The sequence below is a fragment of the Pseudophryne corroboree genome, chromosome 9 (genome assembly GCF_028390025.1).
Source record: "Pseudophryne corroboree isolate aPseCor3 chromosome 9, aPseCor3.hap2, whole genome shotgun sequence".
Lineage (NCBI taxonomy): Eukaryota > Metazoa > Chordata > Amphibia > Anura > Myobatrachidae > Pseudophryne > Pseudophryne corroboree.
In genome coordinates, this window is record NC_086452.1 from 168,010,347 (window position 1) to 168,033,624 (window position 23,278).

The 23,278-nt window shown below is 43.7% G+C and overlaps 1 protein-coding gene across 5 annotated transcripts in view; it reads right to left on the minus strand.

Moving 5' to 3' along the window:
- Positions 1–23,278, minus strand: part of PKN2 (protein kinase N2) — a 308,544-nt gene that overhangs the window by 4,008 nt on the left and 281,258 nt on the right. For all 5 annotated transcript variants that reach the window (XM_063939946.1, XM_063939945.1, XM_063939944.1 and 2 more), the window contains 6 exons: positions 12,564–12,740; positions 12,089–12,151; positions 10,537–10,613; positions 2,660–2,802; positions 761–868; positions 221–301 (listed from right to left, as the gene is read on the minus strand). In XM_063939946.1, coding sequence (XP_063796016.1) covers positions 221–301; positions 761–868; positions 2,660–2,802; positions 10,537–10,613; positions 12,089–12,151; positions 12,564–12,740 — 649 coding nt within the window. The remainder of the gene's footprint in view (positions 1–220; positions 302–760; positions 869–2,659; positions 2,803–10,536; positions 10,614–12,088; positions 12,152–12,563; positions 12,741–23,278) is intronic.

A 23,278-nucleotide genomic window follows, 5' to 3' on the forward strand; every position in this document is an offset into this window, starting at 1 on the left:
TGCATATGGTTTGCAGACTGGCCATATACTGTATACAAGGTGTACAATCAGCAATAGGGCAATACTCACACTTCATAACAAAGAAAAACATGCCACTATACTGCCAGGATACGGGCCTAAAGCGGTTTCCTAACTTTCACTTTAATAATTTTCTCTGCACACTCCCTGGTTAAATATGCAAGTATCTAGGAAAGAGAATTATAGGAGAAACAGCACTTACTCTAAAGAACGGATGTTTCCTCACATCTTCCGCATCCTTTTCACCTGCCCCTAGACGGCGCTCTGGATTTCTCCTCAACAGCTGGGGAGAAAAAAAAACACCTTTTTTTAAATTGAGCAATCAGGTTTTTGATTGATCCGAACATAAAGGAGTACTCATGTTTGGAGTAAAAAAATAAAATAAAAAATAATAATGTGCTACTACTGGCGATTTACATATCAAATAATGACAATTTAGTAAAACGCCAGAAGAATTAGGTTACAGAAATCTGCTCTGCCTCTCTTACTAGCACAGCATAAATACAGGCAATATATAAAAGGCAAATCCTAAATTGGGGATGCATTAAAAACCTTTAGCAAGTTATACAATATTTCAGTGCTTGGAGCAATGAGATAAAAACCCCACAAGATAATGGCTATTGGCAAATGGTATGTTTAAAAAAAAATAATAGAAAGGGAAATGGTAAAACTAAACACAACCTACAAAATAATTCAATTAATATGGATAAAGGACACATCATATGTGACACTGGTAACTTACTCTTCTCATAATAGAGATGGCTTCTGTAGACAGGAACCGTGGATATCTGACTTCATCATTGACTATACTGTCAAATACTTCCTCTTCATCATCTCCAGGAAAGGGGGACTGTGCAAAACAAGATAGGGAATACACTGACTCAGGAAAGCGTGATCTGTGATGTGGTAAAGCAAACCACCACACACAGGCACCGCTATAAAAGGAACTATTTAAACGCTCTCATTTCCTACCAGTGGTATTCCTGTAAACTTACATCCTGTATTTCAAATACAGGTTGAGTCTCCCTTATCCAAAATGCTTGGGACCAGAGGTATTTTGGATATGGGATTTTTCCGTATTTTGGAATAATTGCCTACCATAATGAGATATCATGGTGATGGGACCTAAATCTAAGCACAGAATGCATTTATGTTTCATATACACCATATACACACAGCCTGAAGGTAATTAAAGCCAATATTTTTTATAACTTTGTGCATTAAACAAAGTGTGTGTACATTCACACAATTCATTTATGTTTCATATACACCTTATACACACAGCCTGAAGGACATTTAATACAATATTTTTAATAACTTTGTGTGTTAAACAAAGTTTGTGTACATTGAGCCATCAAAAAACAAAGATTTCACTATCTCACTCAAAAAAGTCCGTATTTCGGAATATTTGGATATGGGATACTCAACCTGTATATACATTTTTCACTAGTCTACCATAAAGGCTATGGTATAATGATACAATGTGCCAGTAAAACAGATAAGTCCCAGTACCACATATTTACAACTCAGACACGGCGGGGACTGTCGCAGGCTGGTTTTTCGGATGGGCTCCCGATGCGGAACCTTTCACTTGGGTGTATAATATATAAGGTAAGACTGGTATGTTATCTTTTATCCTGATGATAGTGCAATAAAGCACTGAAATGTTGAAGCATCTTTGTCTTGTCTTATTTTGCATTAAATATATCTTAGATACAAACATTTCCCAATATTAAAAAATAAAGTCAAGCTCTTTGGTTTGATACATTTTCTAAGCGGATATACAATGGTTATCTCCTTACACTGCACTTGGAATTGGGGTTCATAGTCTTTTTATTTATTTTATATTATTTATTAATAAACTCATGAATTCACCTGTGTCTTCCCTCTCCCCCCTAGATTGTAAGCTCCTTGCAGCAGGGCCCTCTTCCCTCCTGTCCTCCCACTCCTCTAGTGTTGCACTTCAACTACAGCCCTCACCTACCCAGCGGCCGTTTAAAGCTGGGCATATACGCTATAGAATTATCTGTCAGATAATCTGTGGTTGGAAGGAGAACCTGGTAATGGATGAGAGCAACTCACAATCGACCATTTGACCCTAAACAATGGAAAATGGACAAAACCTGTCCGTGACTTAACCAATTTGTATATGACAGGTTTGTCTATTTTCCAGTGTTTGGGAGCAAATGGTCGATTGTCAGTTGCTCTCATCCACTACCAGGATCTCATTCCAACCGCAGATTGTCTGCCAGATAATTCTATAGTGTATGCCCAGCTTAACCCGCTTCTCCTGTCACTCATAGCCATTCAGCTCTCCCAATGGCTGCACTCCGCTAGTAATACTATATTACTCCTTATATTATACTAATATATTACTCCTTCTCTTACCTTACATTCCAGCTGTATTGTGTATTGCCATTTGTGGTGCTGTCATTGTGCTCCGCTTAGTTTTAGTAACTGTAATAGGATGTTGTGCCTACCCTGTATTGTTCTAATGTGTTCTGTATGTACGCCGCTACGAACCACTTGTGGCGCTTTATAAATAAAATTTAATAATGAGTAACGCTAAGGCGAGTTTAAGTACAGTATATGCGTTTGCAAGCTCAAAGCATAAGAACAGTTTGTGACTTCATACACCTACCTCTCCAACCAGCATTTCATAAATAAGGACACCCAGCCCCCACCAGTCAACCGCTCTTGTGTACGATGTCTCTGTAAGTACTTCTGGGGCCAGGAACTCTGGGGTTCCACAGAAAGTGCTGGTTCGATCCCCGAAGCCCATTCCTGCATGCAAAAAAGAATGACGATTAAGTCACCTACTTCCTTGTGCTGAATGGAGGACTCATTTTATTTTTGGCCTTATAATGTTAACATTGCAGTACTGCAAAAAGTATATTTGTAACTTTATAACTATATAGAACACACATATACTCAGAGGCCACTTTTAGGTACCCCTTTCTAGTAATGCCATCTCTGTGCCTCAGAACAGACTGAAATTATGACATGGGCCCAACAAGCTGCTTAGAGATGTTGGTCAATGTGACATCGTATCATTAGGCTGTAGATTTGTCGGCTGCACATTATATTGAGATCTGGTGACTGCTTAGGCCATTTAAGTAATCATTTAATTTACATAGAGATTTTCTTCAGCAGGACTCAAGTCGCTTTACTAGCACCAAAACACAGCAGAGAGGTTTAGTATTACAGTACAAAGAGAACAGACGAAAAACAGTGATCATAACGGGCACAATGAGCGTAATGCAGAGTTCGTAGTAAGTTCCACAGGTTACATAACCCACCCACGAAAGGTATCAGGCAATACGACCATTTTGGGTGCGCTACATAGGTTATCCTGGGTGGAATAGAAAATAGGATTTTAATTACCTACTGGTAAATCCTTTTCTCGTAGTCCGTAGAGGACGCTGGGGTCCACATTAGTAACATGGGGTATAGATGGGTCCACTAGGAGCCACTGGCACTTTAAGGGTTTAAGAGTGTGGGCTGGCTCCTCCCTCTATGCCCCTCCTACCAGACTCAGTCTAGAAACTGTGCCCGAGGAGATTGACAACTTTGAGAGAAGGATTTTACACAGATAGTGATGAGATTCACACCAGCTCACACACAAGGCAAACCAAGCTAACTAGCTTGAAACATCAGCAACAGCTGAACAAGTATTACTTACCAAGTAACAAAACAGTAACTAAGCAGTACTGAACTAAGTAACCACTGCAGGATCACGAAGCGCTGGGCGTGCGCCCAGCATCCTCTACGGACTACGAGAAAAGGATTTACCGGTAGGTAATTAAAATCCTATTTTTCTTACGTCCTAGAGGATGCTGGGGTCCACATTAGTACCATGAGGATGTACCAAAGCTCCCAGAACGGGAGGGAGAGCGCGGAGGCTCCTGCAGAACTGACTGACCAAACTTAAGGTCCTCAGAGGTCAAAGTATCAAACTTGTAGAACTTAGCGAACGTGTTCGACCCTGATAAAGTAGCCGCTCGCAAAGCTGTAAAGCCAAGACACCCCGGGCAGCCGCCCAGAAAGAACCCACCTTACGAGAAGAGTGGGCCTTGACAGACGTAGGACACGGCAATCCTGCCTTAGAATACACATGCTGGATAGTGAACCTAATCCAGCGACAGATCGTCTGCTTAGAAGCAGGACACCCAAGTTTCTTGGGACCATACAGGACAAAGAGTCCGATTTTCTGTGACGAGCAGTCCTCTTCATATAGATTTTCAGAGAACTTACAACATCCAAGGACTTTGATGAAATTGAGGAATCAGTAGCAACCGGCACCACAATAGGTTGGTTGATATGAAATGCCGACACAACCTTCGAAAGGAACTGTTGACGTGTCCGGAGCGCAGCTCTATCTTCATGGAAGATCAAGTAGGGGCTCTTACAAGATCAAGCCCCCAATTCCGACACACGTCTAGCAGAAGCTAAGGCCAACAAAGTGACAGCCTTCCACGTGAGAAGCTTGACCTCAACCTTTGGTAGAGGCTCAAAGCAATCCAATTGGAGGAACTGTAACACCACGTCAAGATCCCAGGGCGCCGTAGGCAGCACAAAGGGAGGCTGGATGTGCAGAACCCCTTTCAGAAAAGTCTGAACTTCAGGGAGGGAAGCCAACTGTTTCTAGAAGAAAATGGATAGGGCCGAAATCTGGACCTTTACGGATCCCAACCTCAGGCCCATATCCACACCTGCTTGCAGGAAAAGGAGAAACTGTCCCAGTTGAAACTTCGCCATAGGAAACTTCTTGGATTCACACCAAGATACATATTTTTTCCAAATACAATGGTAATGTGTAGATGTTACTCCTTTCCTAGCCTGTATCAGGGTAGGAATAACCTTGTTCGGAATGCCCTTCCGAGCTAAAATCTGGCGTTCAACCTCCATGCTGTCAAACGTAGCCATGGTAAGTCTTGATAAGCGAACGGCCCCTGCTGCAGCAGGTCGAAGAGGGAGAGGCCTCGGCTCTTTTAGCAGTAGATCCAGAAGATCCGCGTACCAAATCCTACTTGGCCAGTCCGGAGCAATGCAGATTGCCTGAACTCTTGTTCTCCTTATGCGTTTTAGAACTCCTGGAATGAGTGGAAGTGGAGGAAACATGTACACCGACTGCCAAAACAAACGTATAGGGAGTAGTCCGAACTGGCGCTATGCAGCTTAGATGTAACAGATTTCGAAAAAATTTCACCACATTTAGATATGTAAACAGAAACCGGAAATGTGAAAAACTGTAATAAACCACAAGCGCTGAAAGAAGTAAGATATCACCATTACATCCCTTTTGGGTTGAATTAAGGATTTTCTTTTTATCTGGGTTGTTTCCTCAGTTCAGATCATATAGATGTGAAGTCTCCAAACATAAATGACATGAAAAAGAACAAAGTAATACTTAATGCAATTAATAAAGTGCCTCTGAAAAACTGAAGTGAATTCAAAGTGTACCCCACTCAGACTTAGAATGAGGGCATTAAACACATCAGGGTTTCTTTAAGAAAATAACTTCTATTATTCATACTGCACCCGGTGTAACACACAAGGAACTCAGCCAAACAGGGAAGTGACTTATATAGGTTCTTGATGAAAACAACTGGTGCGTACCCCAACACTCACACTCAGAGGGCGGGTGAAAAGCTCATAAAGGTATCTTTCTCTCATTAAGGTAAGAATAATGATCCAATATGGCAGAGGTTCTCAAACTCGGTCCTCGGGAGCACACACAGTGCATGTTTTGCAGGTAACCCAGCAGGTGCACAGGTGTATTAATTACTCACTGACACATTTTAAAAGGTCCACAGGTGGAGCTAATTATTTCACTTGCGATTCTGGGAGGAGACCTGCAAAACATGCACTGTGTGGGCCCCCGAGGACCGAGTTTGAGAACCTCTGCAATATGGCGTACCACAACTCACAATTCGAGGTACTGTGTAACTCCTATCAAGGTATCTTTAGGTTCCAGGTGAAGAATACAACTTATAGCTTGAACTTTGTTAGTGAAGTCTCCAAACATAGATGACATGAAAAAGAACAAAGTAACAAAAAACGACCAATGTGTAGTAGGTATTGCTAGTATTTAATGCAATTAGTAAAGCGCCTCTGAAAGACTGAAGTGAATTCAAGGCGTACCCCACTCACACTTAGAATGAGGACATTAAACACATCAGGGTTTCTTTAAGAAGGTAACTTCTATTATTCGTATTGCACCCGGTGTAACACACAAGGAACTCAGCCAGACAGGGAAGTGACTTGTATAGGTTCTTGATGAAAACAACTGGTGCGTACCCCAACACTCACACTCAGAGGGCGGGTGAAAAGCTCATAAAGGTATCTTTCTCTCCTTAAGGTAAGAATAATGATCCAATATGGCGTACCACAACTCACAATTCGAGGTACTGTGTAACTCCTATCAAGGTATCTTTAGGTTCCAGTTGAAGGATACAGCTTGTAGTTTAAACTTTGTAGTTTTTCATAAACCCCCCCAAAAAAAGAATTTGTAACACTCACAACGGAGTAAAAGTAGGGGGTTACAAATATTTATTTAACACATGGAGCAAAAAAAGATATATGGAAAGAACCATATGCAGCAACACATAAAACAATGGAATAAAAACGGCAAAGAGGGATAGTACCCACTTCCAAAAAGGTAAACAAGTAATTAAAAAATGTGCTATATAAAATCCGGATAAAAATACGCTACTCACACTCCTGCTGTCGACGCGTTTCAGCCCTAACTGGGCCTTTATCAAGACAAGTCTTGATAAAGGCCCAGTTAGGGCTGAAACGTGTCGACAGCCGGAGTGTGAGTAGCGTATTTTTATCCGGATTTTATATAGCACATTTTTTAATTACTTGTTTACCTTTTTGGAAGTGGGTACTATCCCTCTTTGCCGTTTTTATTCCATTGTTTTATTTGATAAGACTGGTGCGTCAGACAAATCGGAATGTGGAGGTACGCATTATTGATATCCAGGGATACCAGAAATTCTCCCTCCTCCAGACCTGAAATCACTGCTCTGAGAGACTCCATTTAGAATTTGAACACCCTCAGGTAAGGGTTCAACGATTTCAAACTCAAAATTGGTCTGACCGAACCATCCGGTTTCGGTACCACTAAAAGGTTTGAATAATAACCCTTGTTTTGCAAATGAGGTGGAACTGGGACAAAACCCTGTGACTTTTCCAATTTTAGGATGGCTTCCGGTAGGACAGCCCTGTCTGTCAGCAAAGCTGGCAAACCTGATTTCAAGAATCGGTGAAGTGGGAGTTCTTGAAATTCCTGTCTGTACATCCCCTGGGACACCATATCCTGTACCCAGGGATCCAGGCCGGACGACACCCAGACATGTCTGAAACGTCTGAGTCTCGCGCCCACCAGCCCGTCCTCCAGGCTTTGAGGTCCACCATAATGCTGAGGATTTTGAGGAACCAGAAGCAGGTCTCTGGTCCTGGCAGCCTGCGGGTGCAGGCTTTTTTGATTTTGTTCGATCACCTCTTAAGAAAGTGGTAGGAGGCTTGGACATTTTTACCATAGCGGTCTGAAAGGACTGTGGCACAGCTGAAGAAAATGGATTCTTCATAGAAGGTGTAGCAGAGGGAAGGAAAGATGACTTACCCGCGGTTCCGTGGAAATCCACGCATCCAACGCTTCCCCAAATAGAGCCTGACCTGTGTAGGGTAGGTTCTCCACACTTCTTCTGGATTCCACGTCTGCAGACCATTGGCGTAGCCAGAGTCCCCTGCGGGCTGAGACCAACATGGAAGATATCCGTGCAGTCAGCGTACCCAGGACCTTCATGGATTCCACCATGAACCCCGCAGAATCCTGTATGTTACGTAAAAACAATTCAAAGTCACTTCTATCCATTGTATCCAAATCCACTAGTAATGTGCCGGACCACTTTACTATTGCTTTAGAAATCCATGCACAGGCAATAGTGGGTCCTAACGCCACTCCTGAAGCAGTGTAAATGGATTTGAGCGTAGTGTCAATTTTATGATCAGCCGGTTCTTTGAATGCGGTAAATCCATGGACAGGTAAAACTACCCTTTTAGACAGTCTGGAAACAGATGCGTCCACAATGGGTGGGTTAACCCATTTTTTTCCTATCTTCCTCAGGGAAGGGAAAAGCAACCGGAATCCTTTTTGGGATCTGGAATTTTTTCTCCGGGTTTTCCCAGGATTTTTCAAATATAGCGTTTAATTCTTTAGATGCAGGGAAGGTTAGCGAGGCTTTCTTATTGTCAGTGAAGTAAGCCTCCTCAACCTGCTCAGGTGTAGTGTCATTAATATTTAACACATTTCTAATGTCCTCAATCATGAGCTGCACCCCCTTAGCAAGGGATGCCGCCCACCTCAGCACCTCCCCTTCATCGTCTGCAGTATCAGAATCGGTATCCGTGTCATCTCGCATGATTTGGGAAAGTGCACGTTTCTGTGGGAACATGCTAGGAGATTTTGCAGGAATAGGGACAGAGCCTGACCTAACTGCCATAGACTTCTTCAACACCTGAGTTTCAGTTTCAGTATTCGCTTTAACAATGGGAATCTGAGACAAAGCCGTACAATCCTGTGTACATAGAATGGATCCCTCCTGAGAGGAAACATCTTCTGCAGCATATGACACAGAGTCCCTAGACATGGCTGTGTGAGATAGTAAATACCCCCCCCCAGGTATGCCACAGAGAGACACAGAGACTGGAGCCAACCCACACACAGCGCTTTTTAAGTTAGAACTAATAACACTACCAGCGCAGTCTGTGTACCTTAATAGGCTACACAGACTTTACACAGCCTCACCCCCCATTCTACAACCCCCTGGTACCGTACAAGGCAGCTGGAGTTGATCTGGAGGGACAGCTCTCCTCGTCAGCGCTTCTGCAGGCAGGAAAATGGCGCTGAACGCTGCTGGGTCCGCACTGACAAGAAGCTCCGCCCCCTTTCATGGCGTTGTCTTCCCGCTCTTCTGAAGATTATACTGGCCTGAGGAAAAATGCTGGCAGCGATCCTGGGACCCTGACAGGCTTGGAGGTCAGTGTAGGGTGCAGGCGCTGGCTCAGGGCGCCCCTCACAGTGCCACACTATGTTACAGCTGAGCCCCAGAGCGCAGTTAGTACTGCGCTCCATACCCTGTCGCCGCCATCTTCACACCAGCTCCCCACTTGCCAGGGGGGCCGGTGACTAACTCGCCACTGATCTTCTGGCTCTGTAAGGGGGTGGCGGCATGCTGCTGGTGCTGAGCGATCCCCTGTGGCGGGGAATGTTCGATCCACTCAGGAGCTCAGTGTCCTGTCAGTGGAGATAGTGGCTCAGACCCCGCAGGGCGGACACTACTTCCCCTAGTCCCTCGAAGCAGGGAGGCTGTTGCCAGCAGACTCCCTGTAAAATAATAAACTCTTAAAAAAAAAACAAAGAACTTTTACTAGAGAAACTCTGGAGAGCTCCCCTAGCTGTGACCGGCTCCTCCGGGCACATTTTCTAAACTGAGTCTGGTAGGAGGGGCATAGAGGGAGGAGCCAGCCCACACACTCAAACTCTTAAAGTGCCAGTGGCTCCTAGTGGACCAGTCTATACTCCATGGTACTAATGTGGACCCCAGCATCCTCTAGGACGTAAGAGAAAACACCTAGAAGATATTACACAAGATGGGGAAGTTGGCGTGAACTAAAGCTAGAGGCAGAGCACTTACATAATAATCAGACCCAAGTATTTCAAGTAAAACTGAGCTTATTGCTATATTTATGGAAACAGCTTGGAGACAAAATGTGCTTTATGACAATCATGCTGGATGTAGCCATTAGAAATGGTATATAGTAGATTGTGGCCATTTAAATAATACTATTAACAAGCTTCAAGGTTCCACTTGCTGTGCATTTAGAGGTACTGTTGCGTGATCCAGTCTGGCTGTTCTTCTCTGAGCCCTCTCACTAACCAGACATGTTACCCAGAGAACTGCTGCTCTCACCGGATGCTTTTGTTTTGTGTAGCATTCTAGAAACTCTTCCGCAAGATAATCTCTGTTTTGGAGATAACCAAACCACCGTGTCCATACCATCATTCCATGGTCACAGCCACTTGCATCACATTTCTCCCCCATTCTTGTGTTCGATCTGCGCAACACTTAAACCTTTTAGTTTAGTTTTGGGGTAGAACAGCTTCTACTTTTCCCTACCAAGTTCAACAATTATTTAACCCCCGGTAAATTGGGAGACAGTGCGATTTGTCCAAGAACACAAGTAGTGAAGTTCGCAGACATCTTGGTGAAAGACTTACTTGTAATAGCATTAATACACTTCTGGTTTAAGATATGTGGCTACCATGTTCCGCACAAACAAACACATATGATCATCAGAATATTGTCAAACTGTGACAAATACATAAAATCTATATAGAGGGTACAGGAAATAATCCATGGCCAACAGAACTCGCTCTTCATAGTGCTTAGAGGATCATTATAAACATTTATTCCAGGGTTTTGGTCGTTATGGCATATGTGGTATTACCTTCCTTGCAAAGACCAAAGTCAGCAATTTTCACAAATCCTTCTGTATCCAACAGCAGATTATCCAACTTCAAATCTCTAGATTAGAAAAAAGTCATTTTAAGCAATAGAGCACCTGGTATCCCAGTGAGAGGCTGTAAATGTGCTTTGAGGGAGTGGAAGAAATGCAAAAAATCTGATTGGACCAGAGGCATTTTTAATGGGGAATGTGACAAACACACACAATCCTTTTACCCTGCCACATACACGTTATCATACACCTAGTGTCTCTAAGGCATATGTCGCGGGACGCCTGACGCGATAGAGACACTCTATGAGGAGTAGCATACAGTCTGTTTCTATAAATGTTGCGTCTTATTTGCACCAGATGGCAAAGATGAAACTGATCAGGGAAGTTGTGTTGATTTAGTTATGTGAAGACGATGCACATTTAGAGAGAAACATGCTCGGACGAGTCGCCCAGACTTGGTGCACCGAGAGGGGCTATTTGCCACGACTTAGGCAACAGTGTTTGAGGACACATCTGTACAATGGACAGTCTCCAATAGCTAATACGGATACACACTGAACACACTGTTCCATGACACTTACTAATTCAGACCTGATCACTCCTCTGCAAACAGTTGCCGCCTATAGAGTGAAAACCCGCCCCATGCAAATGCACGCGTATGTCTCCAGACAGGGAACATCTGCAAATGCGTTCGCGACTCACTATCGAATGATTTTCCCAGTCTGTGCGTAACCTAAGACTTACTCCTACAAAGCGAAAGAATCAGGCTGTTCGGGGGCCCCAGAAAATGCTTGGCAACGCCTGCGTTTTTCATGACACTCCCAGAAAACTCCAAGTTACCACCCACACACATCTGCTTCCTGTCAATCATCTTTCGTATGCCTAGCAATCAAAATCTTCGCATCATTCTGTCACTGTTTGGCGTTGCATGCGCAGTCGTTCGATAAACGGTTGCTGTGAGATTTCGCACAACAGTGATCAGGTCTAAATCGGGCTCTAACTCCATTTTTTCCGTGCACCAATCATTTATAATATTGTGCTACGTGTATATTATGTGAGCCCATACAATTATGGTATCTACCTAGTAAAAGTAATCTGTGGTTCTATATTTCATGGGCTTCGTTTTGGTACGTAATGATTGTGTGACATTCCCAGGCACAACAAGTTTTTGTTTTCAATTAACAGAAATCAACTCTGTGCGTTAGAATGCCATATGTCAGGAATATAGCGTCAATTTTCAGTCAGAAACCTGCATTTTAATACTCTGTATTTCCATAAAATATTTTGATTGCAAGGAGAGAATCTAGCTTCCAAAACTGAAGCTAATTTTAAACTGTTACCCATAATGAACAGAAGACTGAAATATTTATTTTTCTGCCTGAACTTATGCCATAACTTTAGACCAAACAAAGAAAAGTGTGAAACGAGTAATATGTTCACAGGAATGAGGCCTAAACTATACATGATATCAGGCCGACAGGTCTAGTGAGTCTCCGGCACTTGCAGGGTTAAATACAAAAGTTCTTCATGCAGAGTAACTCACCTATAGACAATCTTGTGCTCATGTAAATACTGAAGGCCAAGAACCACACACGCTGCATAGAACCTGCAGAGAGGATAACATTGTGTCAACATGATTGCAGTATCCCGCAGACAGCTCATCCTGGTGAATTCAGCAGACGAGACAATGGTTACAAGACTTGTTCCTGAGAACCAGGCTACAAATGTACACGATGAACATAAACCAGCAATGGGTTTCAGAAACGGTGTAGAAATACTAGAAGTTCCTCTGGTCAGTGCTGTAAACTGAAGGATTGTATTTTCAGTCATTAGGCTACTATTCGTAATGCCTACACATTGTAAAGATAGCACTAGCTACACAGAGTACAGGAGAACATTTTGTTCTAAAGAACAGAAAGACAGCAGTAATAATCTCCCAGGATGTCCCAGCAGCTTATGTTGCAGAAATGCTGCAGGACTTCTGGGATGTCTTAGGGATAAAGTATAAAATTACTTACACAGCTCTAGGCTCAGAAAACACATCGGTGTGGATGTGCATCATTAGGTCTCCTCCAGCAGCGTATTCCATTACAAAGCAGACGTGGTCTTTGGTTTGGAAACAAGCAAACAGGTTCACTAAAAACGGGTGCCGCACACTATTCACAGTTTCAAAGATGCGTTTTTCGCACATAAGGCTGAAAGGGAATACAAGACAAGAGACAAGTTGTAGCCACATAGTAACAGCAACAGGAAACACACACAAGAGGTTTATTAACTTAAGACCGTTCCAAAACGCTGCCATTACAGTCCAGGTTTTAAGAATATCCCTGCTTGAGTCCAGATGGTTAAATCATATTGACTGAGGTACTAATTAAGACACCTTAGCTAAAGTATGGTTATCATTAAAAAAAACCTGGACAGTAATGGCAGAGTAGGGAAAACTCTGCACTATGACATACATTGATTTTGTGTCTGCATCAATACATACAAGGGTAAATAAACCCAATGTAGCCTGAAAAGAATGTTTTTCAAGAGAGACCGGCAATTGTGGGTGTCCCATACTAGTCTAGGATTGTAATATAATTTTCCTTCCAGCCACACTAACTGCCAGTAGGAGCGTCTAAGTTGCAAGCACATATAATTTGGTTGGTTTTAAGGGAGTACACCTAAGATCATCAAGTCTCGGGTTAATAGGATATACATTACATACACACACAATTACATTCTGCATATTGCCTAACCAAATGCCAGAAATGTCTGAAACAATGGTATATATCAGCTTCCTTTTGGTTGCATCTAAGGTTAGCAGAAAGACATTTGGTATTACCTGAGGCAATAACTAGTATAAAAAATGTTAAAGGAAGAGCTCATTGTAAATGCGGCCAGACAAGACATCACCAGTAGTAATATGTTTACAGAGCAGTGCGGCCAACAGTGAGGGAAGTAAAGTTTGTCAATCAATTAGATATATACCCCACTGGTTACTATCAAATCATTTAGAACTTCCCTTATGCAAGGTACATACTAGCAGTGACCGCGCTGAGCCCCCCAAAAAAGTGGGTCCCAGGGACCCCTCACTTTTAAAAACTGGGGTCCTACCGGTCCTTTTCTGGGTCCCATCGGAATGAAGGTTTTTATTAATCTCAATCTTATTTGGACACTACAAAAGTGTTGCAAGGTGGGGGGGATGGGGTGACAGCGCTGCTGGGCTGTGTACCATGCAGGACACCCGGCACCAGAGCTGTGTAACTAGACATTTTGGTGCCCTTGGGCAGAAAGTGAATTGGAGCTCCACCTCCCAGACCCTAAAATAGATGCGCCGCAAAAATTTAGAGGCATGGCTTCATGGGGAAGGGGCGTGACCACAAAATAGTGCCAATTAACATTACACCACACCGTAGTGCCGCTTATACACACTGCGTCAGGTAGAGCACGCCGTTATACACAATGCGCCAGGTAGAGCACGCCGTTATACACAATGCGCCAGGTAGAGCACGCCGTTATACACAATGCGCCAGGTAGAGCACGCCGTTATACACAATGCGCCAGGTAGAGCACGCCGTTATACACAATGCGCCAGGTAGAGCACGCCGTTATACACAATGCGCCAGGTAGAGCACGCCGTTATACACAAGGCGCCAGGTAGAGCACGCCGTTATACACAATGCGCCAGGTAGAGCACGCCGTTATACACAATGCGCCAGGTAGAGCACGCCGTTACACACAATGCGCCAGGTAGAGCACGCCGTTACACACAATGCGCCAGGTAGAGCACGCCGTTACACACAATGCGCCAGGTAGAGCACGCCGTTACACACAATGCGCCAGGTAGAGCACGCCGTTACACACAATGCGCCAGGTAGAGCACGCCGTTACACACAATGCGCCAGGTAGAGCACGCCGTTATACACAATGCGCCAGGTAGAGCACGCCGTTATACACAATGCGCCAGGTAGAGCACGCCGTTATACACAATGCGCCAGGTAGAGCATGTTCTACACTTTGCGCCAGGTAGAGGATCACTTACACATTGCAGCCACCACCTCAGATCCCCAGTCGTCCGTCCACCCACCAGACGCCGCGGGAACCCACCACCTGCTTCACTCACCAGCTCTGCACTCTCACCTTGTGTCCGGAGCAGTGCCGAGGAGTGCGCTGCAGCAGCTTCCCGGAACCTCCGTGGCTACCCTCTGCCGCAATCCTCGAGTCTGAAGCCCCGAGTGCAGCGCTGCGGCTGCATCTGAAGAAAAACTATAGGCGCGGCGGCAGCACACCCCCCACTTCCCCTGCGTGCGCCAGTGCACCCAGCCACCTGCTGTCCAGCCACCTACCGCTGGCATCTCATGATCCCCTCTTACTCCGCTGGCTCCTGTAATTACCAATGTGGCACCGCATAAGGTCACCAGCTTCATGCCCGGCCGGAGAGGACAGCCCCCTAGCCACACTCCGCAGCATGGATATTCTGGATCCCGTACAGAGCTGAGAGTGAGGGGAAGGCGGGAGATCACACTATCCATGGTCTCCTCCCCTTCCTCTGCCATTGGAGAATGAAAGTAACTGACAGCACAGGACAGCGTGCTGATTGGTCACAGCACGTCCTGTTGGACACGGCGTTTTTTTTATTTTTGAGTCACCGCTGTCCATTATCGGGTAAAATACGCGTTATAGCGTGTATTTGCGAACACTGTACTAGGCGATATGTTGTTCACTCAACTGACAAAAGAAATGTTACATGGTGCATCGGAGAAGACGACAGTCAGAGGCATATCACATTGGCCCTGCAGCACAGTCGATATATAGGTACATCTGACCCGCCGACTGCCCCATATGCCTGCCCAGGAACCGCCGACAATGATGTCACTACTAGTTCCCATGTGCACTGCAGACATACAGATAGGCTGATTGGTAAGTGTGTATGCACAATATCGTTTGGGCACAGCACTTACAAAATTGTTGGATCGTAGAACAATCCATCGCTCAGGTGTGTACAGAGCCTATGAAAGGTATAAAGTATAGAAACAGCTATACATTCTAGATATAATGTATGGAGATTGTATACTGAAGGTTAAGACAGGTAGTTATGCCTAACCAGCTACCAGAAAGTGGCAGACAGTCTAATGGAAAACAGGGCTGTGAAGGAAAGGTAAATTTAGATACTTGTGGCCGTTTAGTGTCCCACCTTATGAAGTAAGAGGTGACTGTCTTCAGGTAGTCTGCAGTCCTTTGAATATCAACCAGTTTTGCAAGATATGCAATAATGGCTCGAGTACTGATTGAAATGGGGGACAATGGACATCCCTGGCAGTTCCCCCTAGCCATAACGATTGTATCTCCCATGAGGCCATTCAGCAATAGTGACGTAGCAGGGGACTCCAGAAAAGATACGGCCACAGTACCACATAAAAGGTTGTGTGGGCATCTAGACTCAACAATATATAAAGTTTCTGATTGCTTTGCATATATGACTCCTGAAGCATTTGCTGTATCTATGCCTTTAAACAAACAATTGCCTCTAACATAGTCCAATTGACACCCCATGAGCAGGCATGGCAAAATGAACTGTAATGTTATACCAAGATTTAAGCTAAAAATACAAAAAATAAAAAGGTGTTTAAAAAAAGAGTGAGGTGGACAATAAGAAGCCAATGCTGTGGATCTTAATTAGGTTTATGAAGGAAAGTGGTATGGCATTGTTAAATTAGAGGTATGCTTATGTATTTCCTCTAAAAGCATGTAGTAAGCCCCACACAGTCCACCAGGACCAGGGGTTTTAGTAAAGCATTGTGAAGATTGGGTCTAATTCAGACCTGATTGCAACAGCAAACTTTCTTTAATGGGCAAAACCATGGTCAGTGCAGTGGGGGCAGATAGAACACGTGCAGAGAGAGTTAGATTTGGGTGGGGTGTGTTCAAACTGAAATCTAAATTGCAGTGTAAAAATAAAGCAGCCAGTATTTATCCTGCACAGAAACAAAATAACCGACCCAAACCTAACTCTCTGCACATGTTACATTTGCCCCACCTGCAGTGTACATAGTTTTGCCCATTAGAGAAAAATTTTGCTTTTGCGATTAGGTCTGAATTAGGCCCTGTATCCACAACTTCAGGCAAGATAATCTGTAAAGCCTGTGTGTCATGTTGTAAGTGTGACCATTGTGGCAATTTAGCGTATGCTAACATCTGCTATTGACGGGTGAACTGTGTGGAAATATCAGTTGAAGATGTTTGAAACTGAGACAAACTAATTAAGGGCATGCAGACACTGGAATACGAGGAAAGGCTTGCAAGGCTAGGCATGTTTACACTGGAAAAGAGGAGACTAAGAGGGGACACGATCAAAATCTACAAATATATAAGGGGACAATACACAGAGCTTGCGCGGGACCTGTTTTCGGTAAGATCAGCACAGGGGACACGTGGACACTCGCTTAGGTTAGAGGAGTGGAGATTCTGCACAATGCAACGTAAAGGTTTTTTCACAGTAAGGACAATACGTGTGTGGTATTCCCTGCCTGAGGGAGTTGTAATGGCGGACACAGTCAACACCTTTAAGAATGGGTTAGATAAATTACTAATGGATAAGGATATCCAGGGTTATGGTGCATAGTCACGCACTACAGTTACTATAAAAAGAGAAATAAAACACAACGGCTGACATCAGAATCAGACCAAAATAATCCTGCATAGGAGACCACAAATAGGCTGAACTCAATGGACAAATTGTCTTTTTTCAACCTTAGATACTAGATACTATGTTACTTGAAATGTCTTTGGGCTTCGTTTATATCTGATGTGTTAAAGGGTCCTTTAAATTTGCCACTACAAAATTTGGTTTTGCCTAAGGTTTGGCTACATAAGCCAAGATCTGTATGTTCCGATTTCCCTATCTATAGCATTTATGTTTAGCATACTCAATGTCTTGGTTGGGAAAAAAGCAGATGTGGCAACTTTTTGAAAATTATCTGCTGACATAAATTAAGCCATTCGGACTAGCCACAAAAGCACTGAAGACTCTGGAGGTCAGCTTTCTGCTTCTGTGCCACACAGTTTATTATATGGCCCCACATGATCACCTCCGACTCCTTCCAAATGAGAATAGGATTATCCCCGTGCTCTAAGTGTTCCAAACAATCAGGCCATTTACAATTTAGATAAACCTTAAAGTCCTCTGATATGTACAAATAGTAAGGGAAATGTCAAGAACAGTCACCTGGCGGTAGGGAATTATGATATTAACACCGACCGGAGATGACTAACTTGTGGCTATCAGTCTGTAGCATACCTCTGAGGAAACGGCCATCAGGACCAGCTACTTGGACAAAATGATAAAGAGCAAGTGTTTATTGAAAAGGATGGAAACACTTCCCGTCCTGTTTTAGTAAGGTGCAGATCCCAATCCAATGACAACAGGGGGGGGCTTTTAGTGCATTGGGGCCATGCAAAATCCAGTGGGTCTCTCGAAGGAAAGTTACATTTGGATGCAATTTCCAATTGCGGATTACTATCCCCTTTCTCTTAAGTGGTATGCAGAGTCCACCAACATTCCAAGAGACTGAGGGGGCAGATTTATTAAGCTCGGTGAAGTGATAAAGTGGAAGGTGATAACGCACCAGCCAATCAGATCCTAACTTCCATGTTACAGGCTGGGTTTGAAAAATGACAGTTAGGATCTGATTGGCTGGTCCTTTATCACCTTCCACTTTATCACTTCACCAGGCTTAATAAATCTGCCCCTGAGTATATTATCTTCAATGGTTAAGATTTGAAATAATTTCCAGTATTTGAAGTAAAGGATATAAAAATGTTTTTTTTTATTCAAACATTTCTTTGAGTCATCATGTGTTGAGAGAACAATAACATGTTAATAAAAGCAGTCATTTGTTGCATATAATCTTGTTGCTATACATTACAATATGTTATCATAAATAAAACAATAGCAATGTTTGTTTGTTGTGCGATATCTATGTTATTTGTTTCACCAATGGAACATCTAAACCTTAAAGTTAATATAGTAGCCTTGAAGGGAGCCGCCAACCAACCTCCGGCATCAAACCAGGGAAACAGGTGGATCCTGTGCTGCCAACCTTGTTAAATACCACGTGGTGTTTTTTAGGCTATGATGTATTTGTTGTGTGGTGAGAGGGAGAGCAGAAATATACGTTATGGTAAGAACTTACCGTTGATAACGGTATTTCTCCTAAGTCCACAGGTTCCACAGGATAACAATGGGATATGATGGAGCGACAGCGGATTGGCACCAAACGTTCAAAAGCTTTCAGGCCTCCCAGGAGGCAACGGGCTCGTCCATATAACCCCGCCCACTGGCTCAGGCAAATCAGTTGTATTCCAAAGCACTAGGCAGGAGCATCATGTAGAGCCCTAATCAGGCAAGAAGAACACACATGCACACCCTTTCGTACAAGAAGGAAGAGGTTAGTGAGTAGAAAGAGCCTCAAATCAGGCGTGTCAGGGTGGGATCCCTGTGGACTTAGGAGAAATACCGTTATCAACGTTAAGTTCTTACCATAACGTATATTTCTCTGTCAGGGTCCACAGGTTATCCACAGGATAACAATGGGATTTCCCAAAGCAATTTAGTGGTGGGGACGCTCCTGATTGGACAGGAGAACATTACGTCCGAATTCAGCGTCATGAGAGGCAAAAGTATCCAAGACATAATGTCTAATGAATGTGTTACTTGAAGACCATGTGGCTGCCTTACTTATCTGTTCTGCTGAAGCACCATGTTGTGCTGCCCATGAAGGACCTAACTTATGAGTAGAGTGAGCAGAGATATTAGCCGGAACAGGGAGATCAGCTTGAGAGTATGCTTCTGAAATAGTCATTCGAAGCCATCTTGCCAGCTTCTGTTTAGTAGCAGGCCATCCTGTTCTTGTGAAATCCGTAGAGAATAAAGAGAGAATCGGTCTTTCTGATGGCACTGGTACGATCCACGTAGATCCTTAATGCCCGTACCACATCCAGCGACGCATCTCCCACAGAAAGTCCCGATGCCTGAAAAAACGTGACTACAATTTCTTCATTAAGGTGGAATTAAGTGGTTCAAACGGAGCAACTTGAAGAGCTTTGAGGACTATACTTAAGTTCCAAGATGCTGTAGGAGGAACAAAAGGAGGATGAATGCGCAGCATTCCCTGGAAAAAAGTACGCACATCCTATAAATTGGCAATTTTCTTTTGGAACCATACAGTCACTGCCGATACTTGAACCATCTACTCTCCTATCCGTGACATCATTTAATGATGTTGACGGTAAAGGCAATATTGATTTTCGCACTAATGGAATTACATGCGTATCTACTTTAGGAGCCACCTCCTTTTTAAAAAGAGTCCTATGCTGGAAAAGGATAATTGGAATCACATTTTTTGGGAATTCTATATTTTTTATTGGGTGTAGCCCAAGCCTCTTCCATGATTTCAGTCAGCTGGTCTGACCCTGGAAACTCAGTCTTAACTGTTTTGGGACGTTTAAATACAGGTGCCTTGGTTTTTAACACAGGCTCTGCTGAATCCTCTAAGGATAGAATGGCCTTCATAGCTCTAATTAATTCAGCTATATCCACTGAGCTGAGACCCTCTTCCTCCTCTCCGTATGCCGAAGTAGAGTAAATTGAATTTTTATCTTCCGATGAATCATCTTGTGTAGCCTGTGAAGGTGAAGGTTTACTTACCATCGGTTTATCAGCTTGTTTCATATACGAAGCTGCTGGGGTAAATAATATACCGTAGGTCGGGAGCTGCATGTATGGGTTAATAGTGTACTCCATTCCTGGTAAAGAAGCTGTAGGAATTACCCGTTCAGCTATACTGGACATGGTTTGTGCAAACATAGCCCAAGGTGGATCCATCTGTACCTGATGTTGCACAGGGATCTGCCTTGTACTTTGCTGAAAAGCAAAAGTTTGCACATAAACCATCCTGAACCAGATCCTGAGAGGATAATACTGTTTTGCAAGACGAACATGATATGAGTGTTGGTGTTACTGTAAGTGTACAGTACCTTCTTCACTTTTGCTGCTCTTAGACATGATAAATAATCAGCACTTTCACAGTGTACTACACAATTTGTGACTGTAATCACTTTAACCTTCTAAAGTGATATCAATCTGACCCTACCCATGCACCGGCATTCAGGATCAGAAGAAACAACTGACAAACATATATTAAAGTCAGCAATCACACTAGCAGTCAGTCACATGTTATATATTAGTCACATGAACACATTATCAACTACAAACACATTTTAGGGTATGTAGGAGTACATATTACTGAATATTACACAGATCTAACGTATTCAGACGCATTGCGAAGAAAACCACAGTAAATGTACACAGACTCATATGCAATAGGCACTTAACTATTCAACAAAGTAGATAGAAATTTAGTGCTGTATAGCCCGTACTCAGAGTGGGATACAGGGAGACTCGATAAATACATTCGCGAACGCCGAGTGGATCCAGACGCTACTAGTGTACACTGTCGCTCCGGGAACCTATAGTGAACACAGACGCACCGGTCACACAGCCCAATGCTGCGACCAGGTCTCCTTGCGGTAGCGCTAAGTGAACACAGACGCAGCGGCCTATGCTGCAACCGAGTCCCCTCGTGGTAGCATCTGGGACGGAAGCGAGGAAACCGTTCAAGGCGGGACACTCGGCGGAAACTGGTCATGAATCGGGGAGGAGGGGCGTCCAGGAGAGCGTCTGACTACCCCTGCTGACATCAACCCTAGGGATCACGGCCTCATACTATTCCTGGTGCCTAAGATCCCTAAGGCCTAGCGCTGGTGCACCCGCGGTGGCAGCCATGTCAGCTACTGTTTGGTAGTCTCCTCCCAATACAGTGCGGCTGTGTCCGTATTCCATCTACTAAGCGGAATCTATGCCTTACCTTCTCTCCGTACTCCGGCCACAGCCTGGTAACGTCTGCTGGACCTGCTAGCATATATCCGACACAGACGCCCGCCGAAACCACACTGTACTTGTGGGTAAGCGTCGTCACGGCCCGGCGGAGTTATTGGAGCGACTCTTTCTAAGCGTATAAGATGCTGTTTAGAAAAGATCACTCAAAAAATTAGTAAGACTAAAAAATAACATAAGAAAGCTTAGGGCTGCTAAAAGGAACAGCAGCCCTCTGACCATGGTCCGGCTCCTGCCGCACAAAACAAAAAACTGATTTGCCTGAGCCAGTGGGCAGGGATATATAGACGGGCCCGTTGCATCCTGGGAGGCCTGAAAGCTTTGGATCGTTTGGTGCCAATCCGCTGTCGCTCGATCATATCCCATTGTTATCCTGTGGACAACCTGTGGACCCTGCCGGAGAAATATACGATTCCCATAGTGTAAAAAAAGATCCACCTGTTTGCCCTGGTCTACTATCGCCTCCACCCAATCCATCCGGAACAGATGATGTATTTTAGTTAAAAATAAAGGTATCTGCGGAGGCGTAGTGTCTATCCACCCCTGGAGAACTGTCTTTTTTCCCTGCTGCGCTAAGGGCTACAAGTTAACTTTTGCATTCTAGGGGCATTCTAAGATTCAGATCTATGATGCCAAGAATTGCCCATTCTGGTGTGAACGGTACGTAGGTTATTAATTTGGCTTCAGCATAGCGTCTAACGAGATGCCTAAAGTATTGAATAATTGGGCAAGCCCATAAACAACGTTAAGTGTCAGCCTCAGACTGATGGCATTTCGGCTAAGAATGATTTTCAGAGGTTCCCATTTGGAAACGTCGCAGAGGGGACAAATATGTATTGTGATACACATTCAAAAATAATTCTGTATACATACTGGCTGGTAAAACTTTGCGCGAGAACATTAGGGCTTTTTCAGTGTAGGCATTGTTAATCTAGGGAAGTGACTTAACCATTTGGACATGCCTCCGGTAATTTTGGCATGATCTTAGATTTTCCTTAAGAAATTATAATGAGAAGAGATAGCTTTGTGTTGTGGGACCGGGTATGATAAAAGCCTGTCTAGAGTGTTATTCCAATCCGCTATTGTAAAGTGCTTGAGAATATGATGTATGTAAAATCGCACTTGTATAAATGCTAAGGGCTATGGGCTGATCATAACAAATGGCGAGGATACCTCAGAAAAAGTTAATATTCTCTGATCCTCAGCGGAAACCAAAGATCGAATATTATGTATCCCAGCCAATCTCCACATGGTGAAGGGGTGAGCAGCCAAGGATATAATATACTTAAGTTGTAGGCAGAAAATAGGATAAAAAGATATTTGGAATAGTGTTTTCTGAAATAGACCTTAAAACTTAGGGACTTTTATGTTCAAAGAAAATAACTGAAATATGCAAGGTTCTAAACAGGTTAACTAAATCGTGGCAACCAGGGGAAATAGCACCCAATTAAACAAATACATTATAATGCGAGCTGGGGAGGGCACGGTCTGATCGTACAACTTGCAGCTACTTTTCCCAATACATGTTCAGGACATCACAACCATCAATAAAAGCCTCTAAGCTAGAAGTAGGAGACTATCACTTATTTAGCCAGCACTTAATCAAAAATTCTGGATCTTCACACACTACAGTCTCTCCAAGCACCCCTGGGAGCCTCTAGAGTATCGAATGACCGTTTTCAAATAGGAAACAGTCCGTAAACATTGTCTTAGCCATGACTGCACTGAGCACAAGTGGACCACCACAAGAGGGCAGTATCACTGGCTTATAAGTAGTTCTCCCCTCATCCTAAA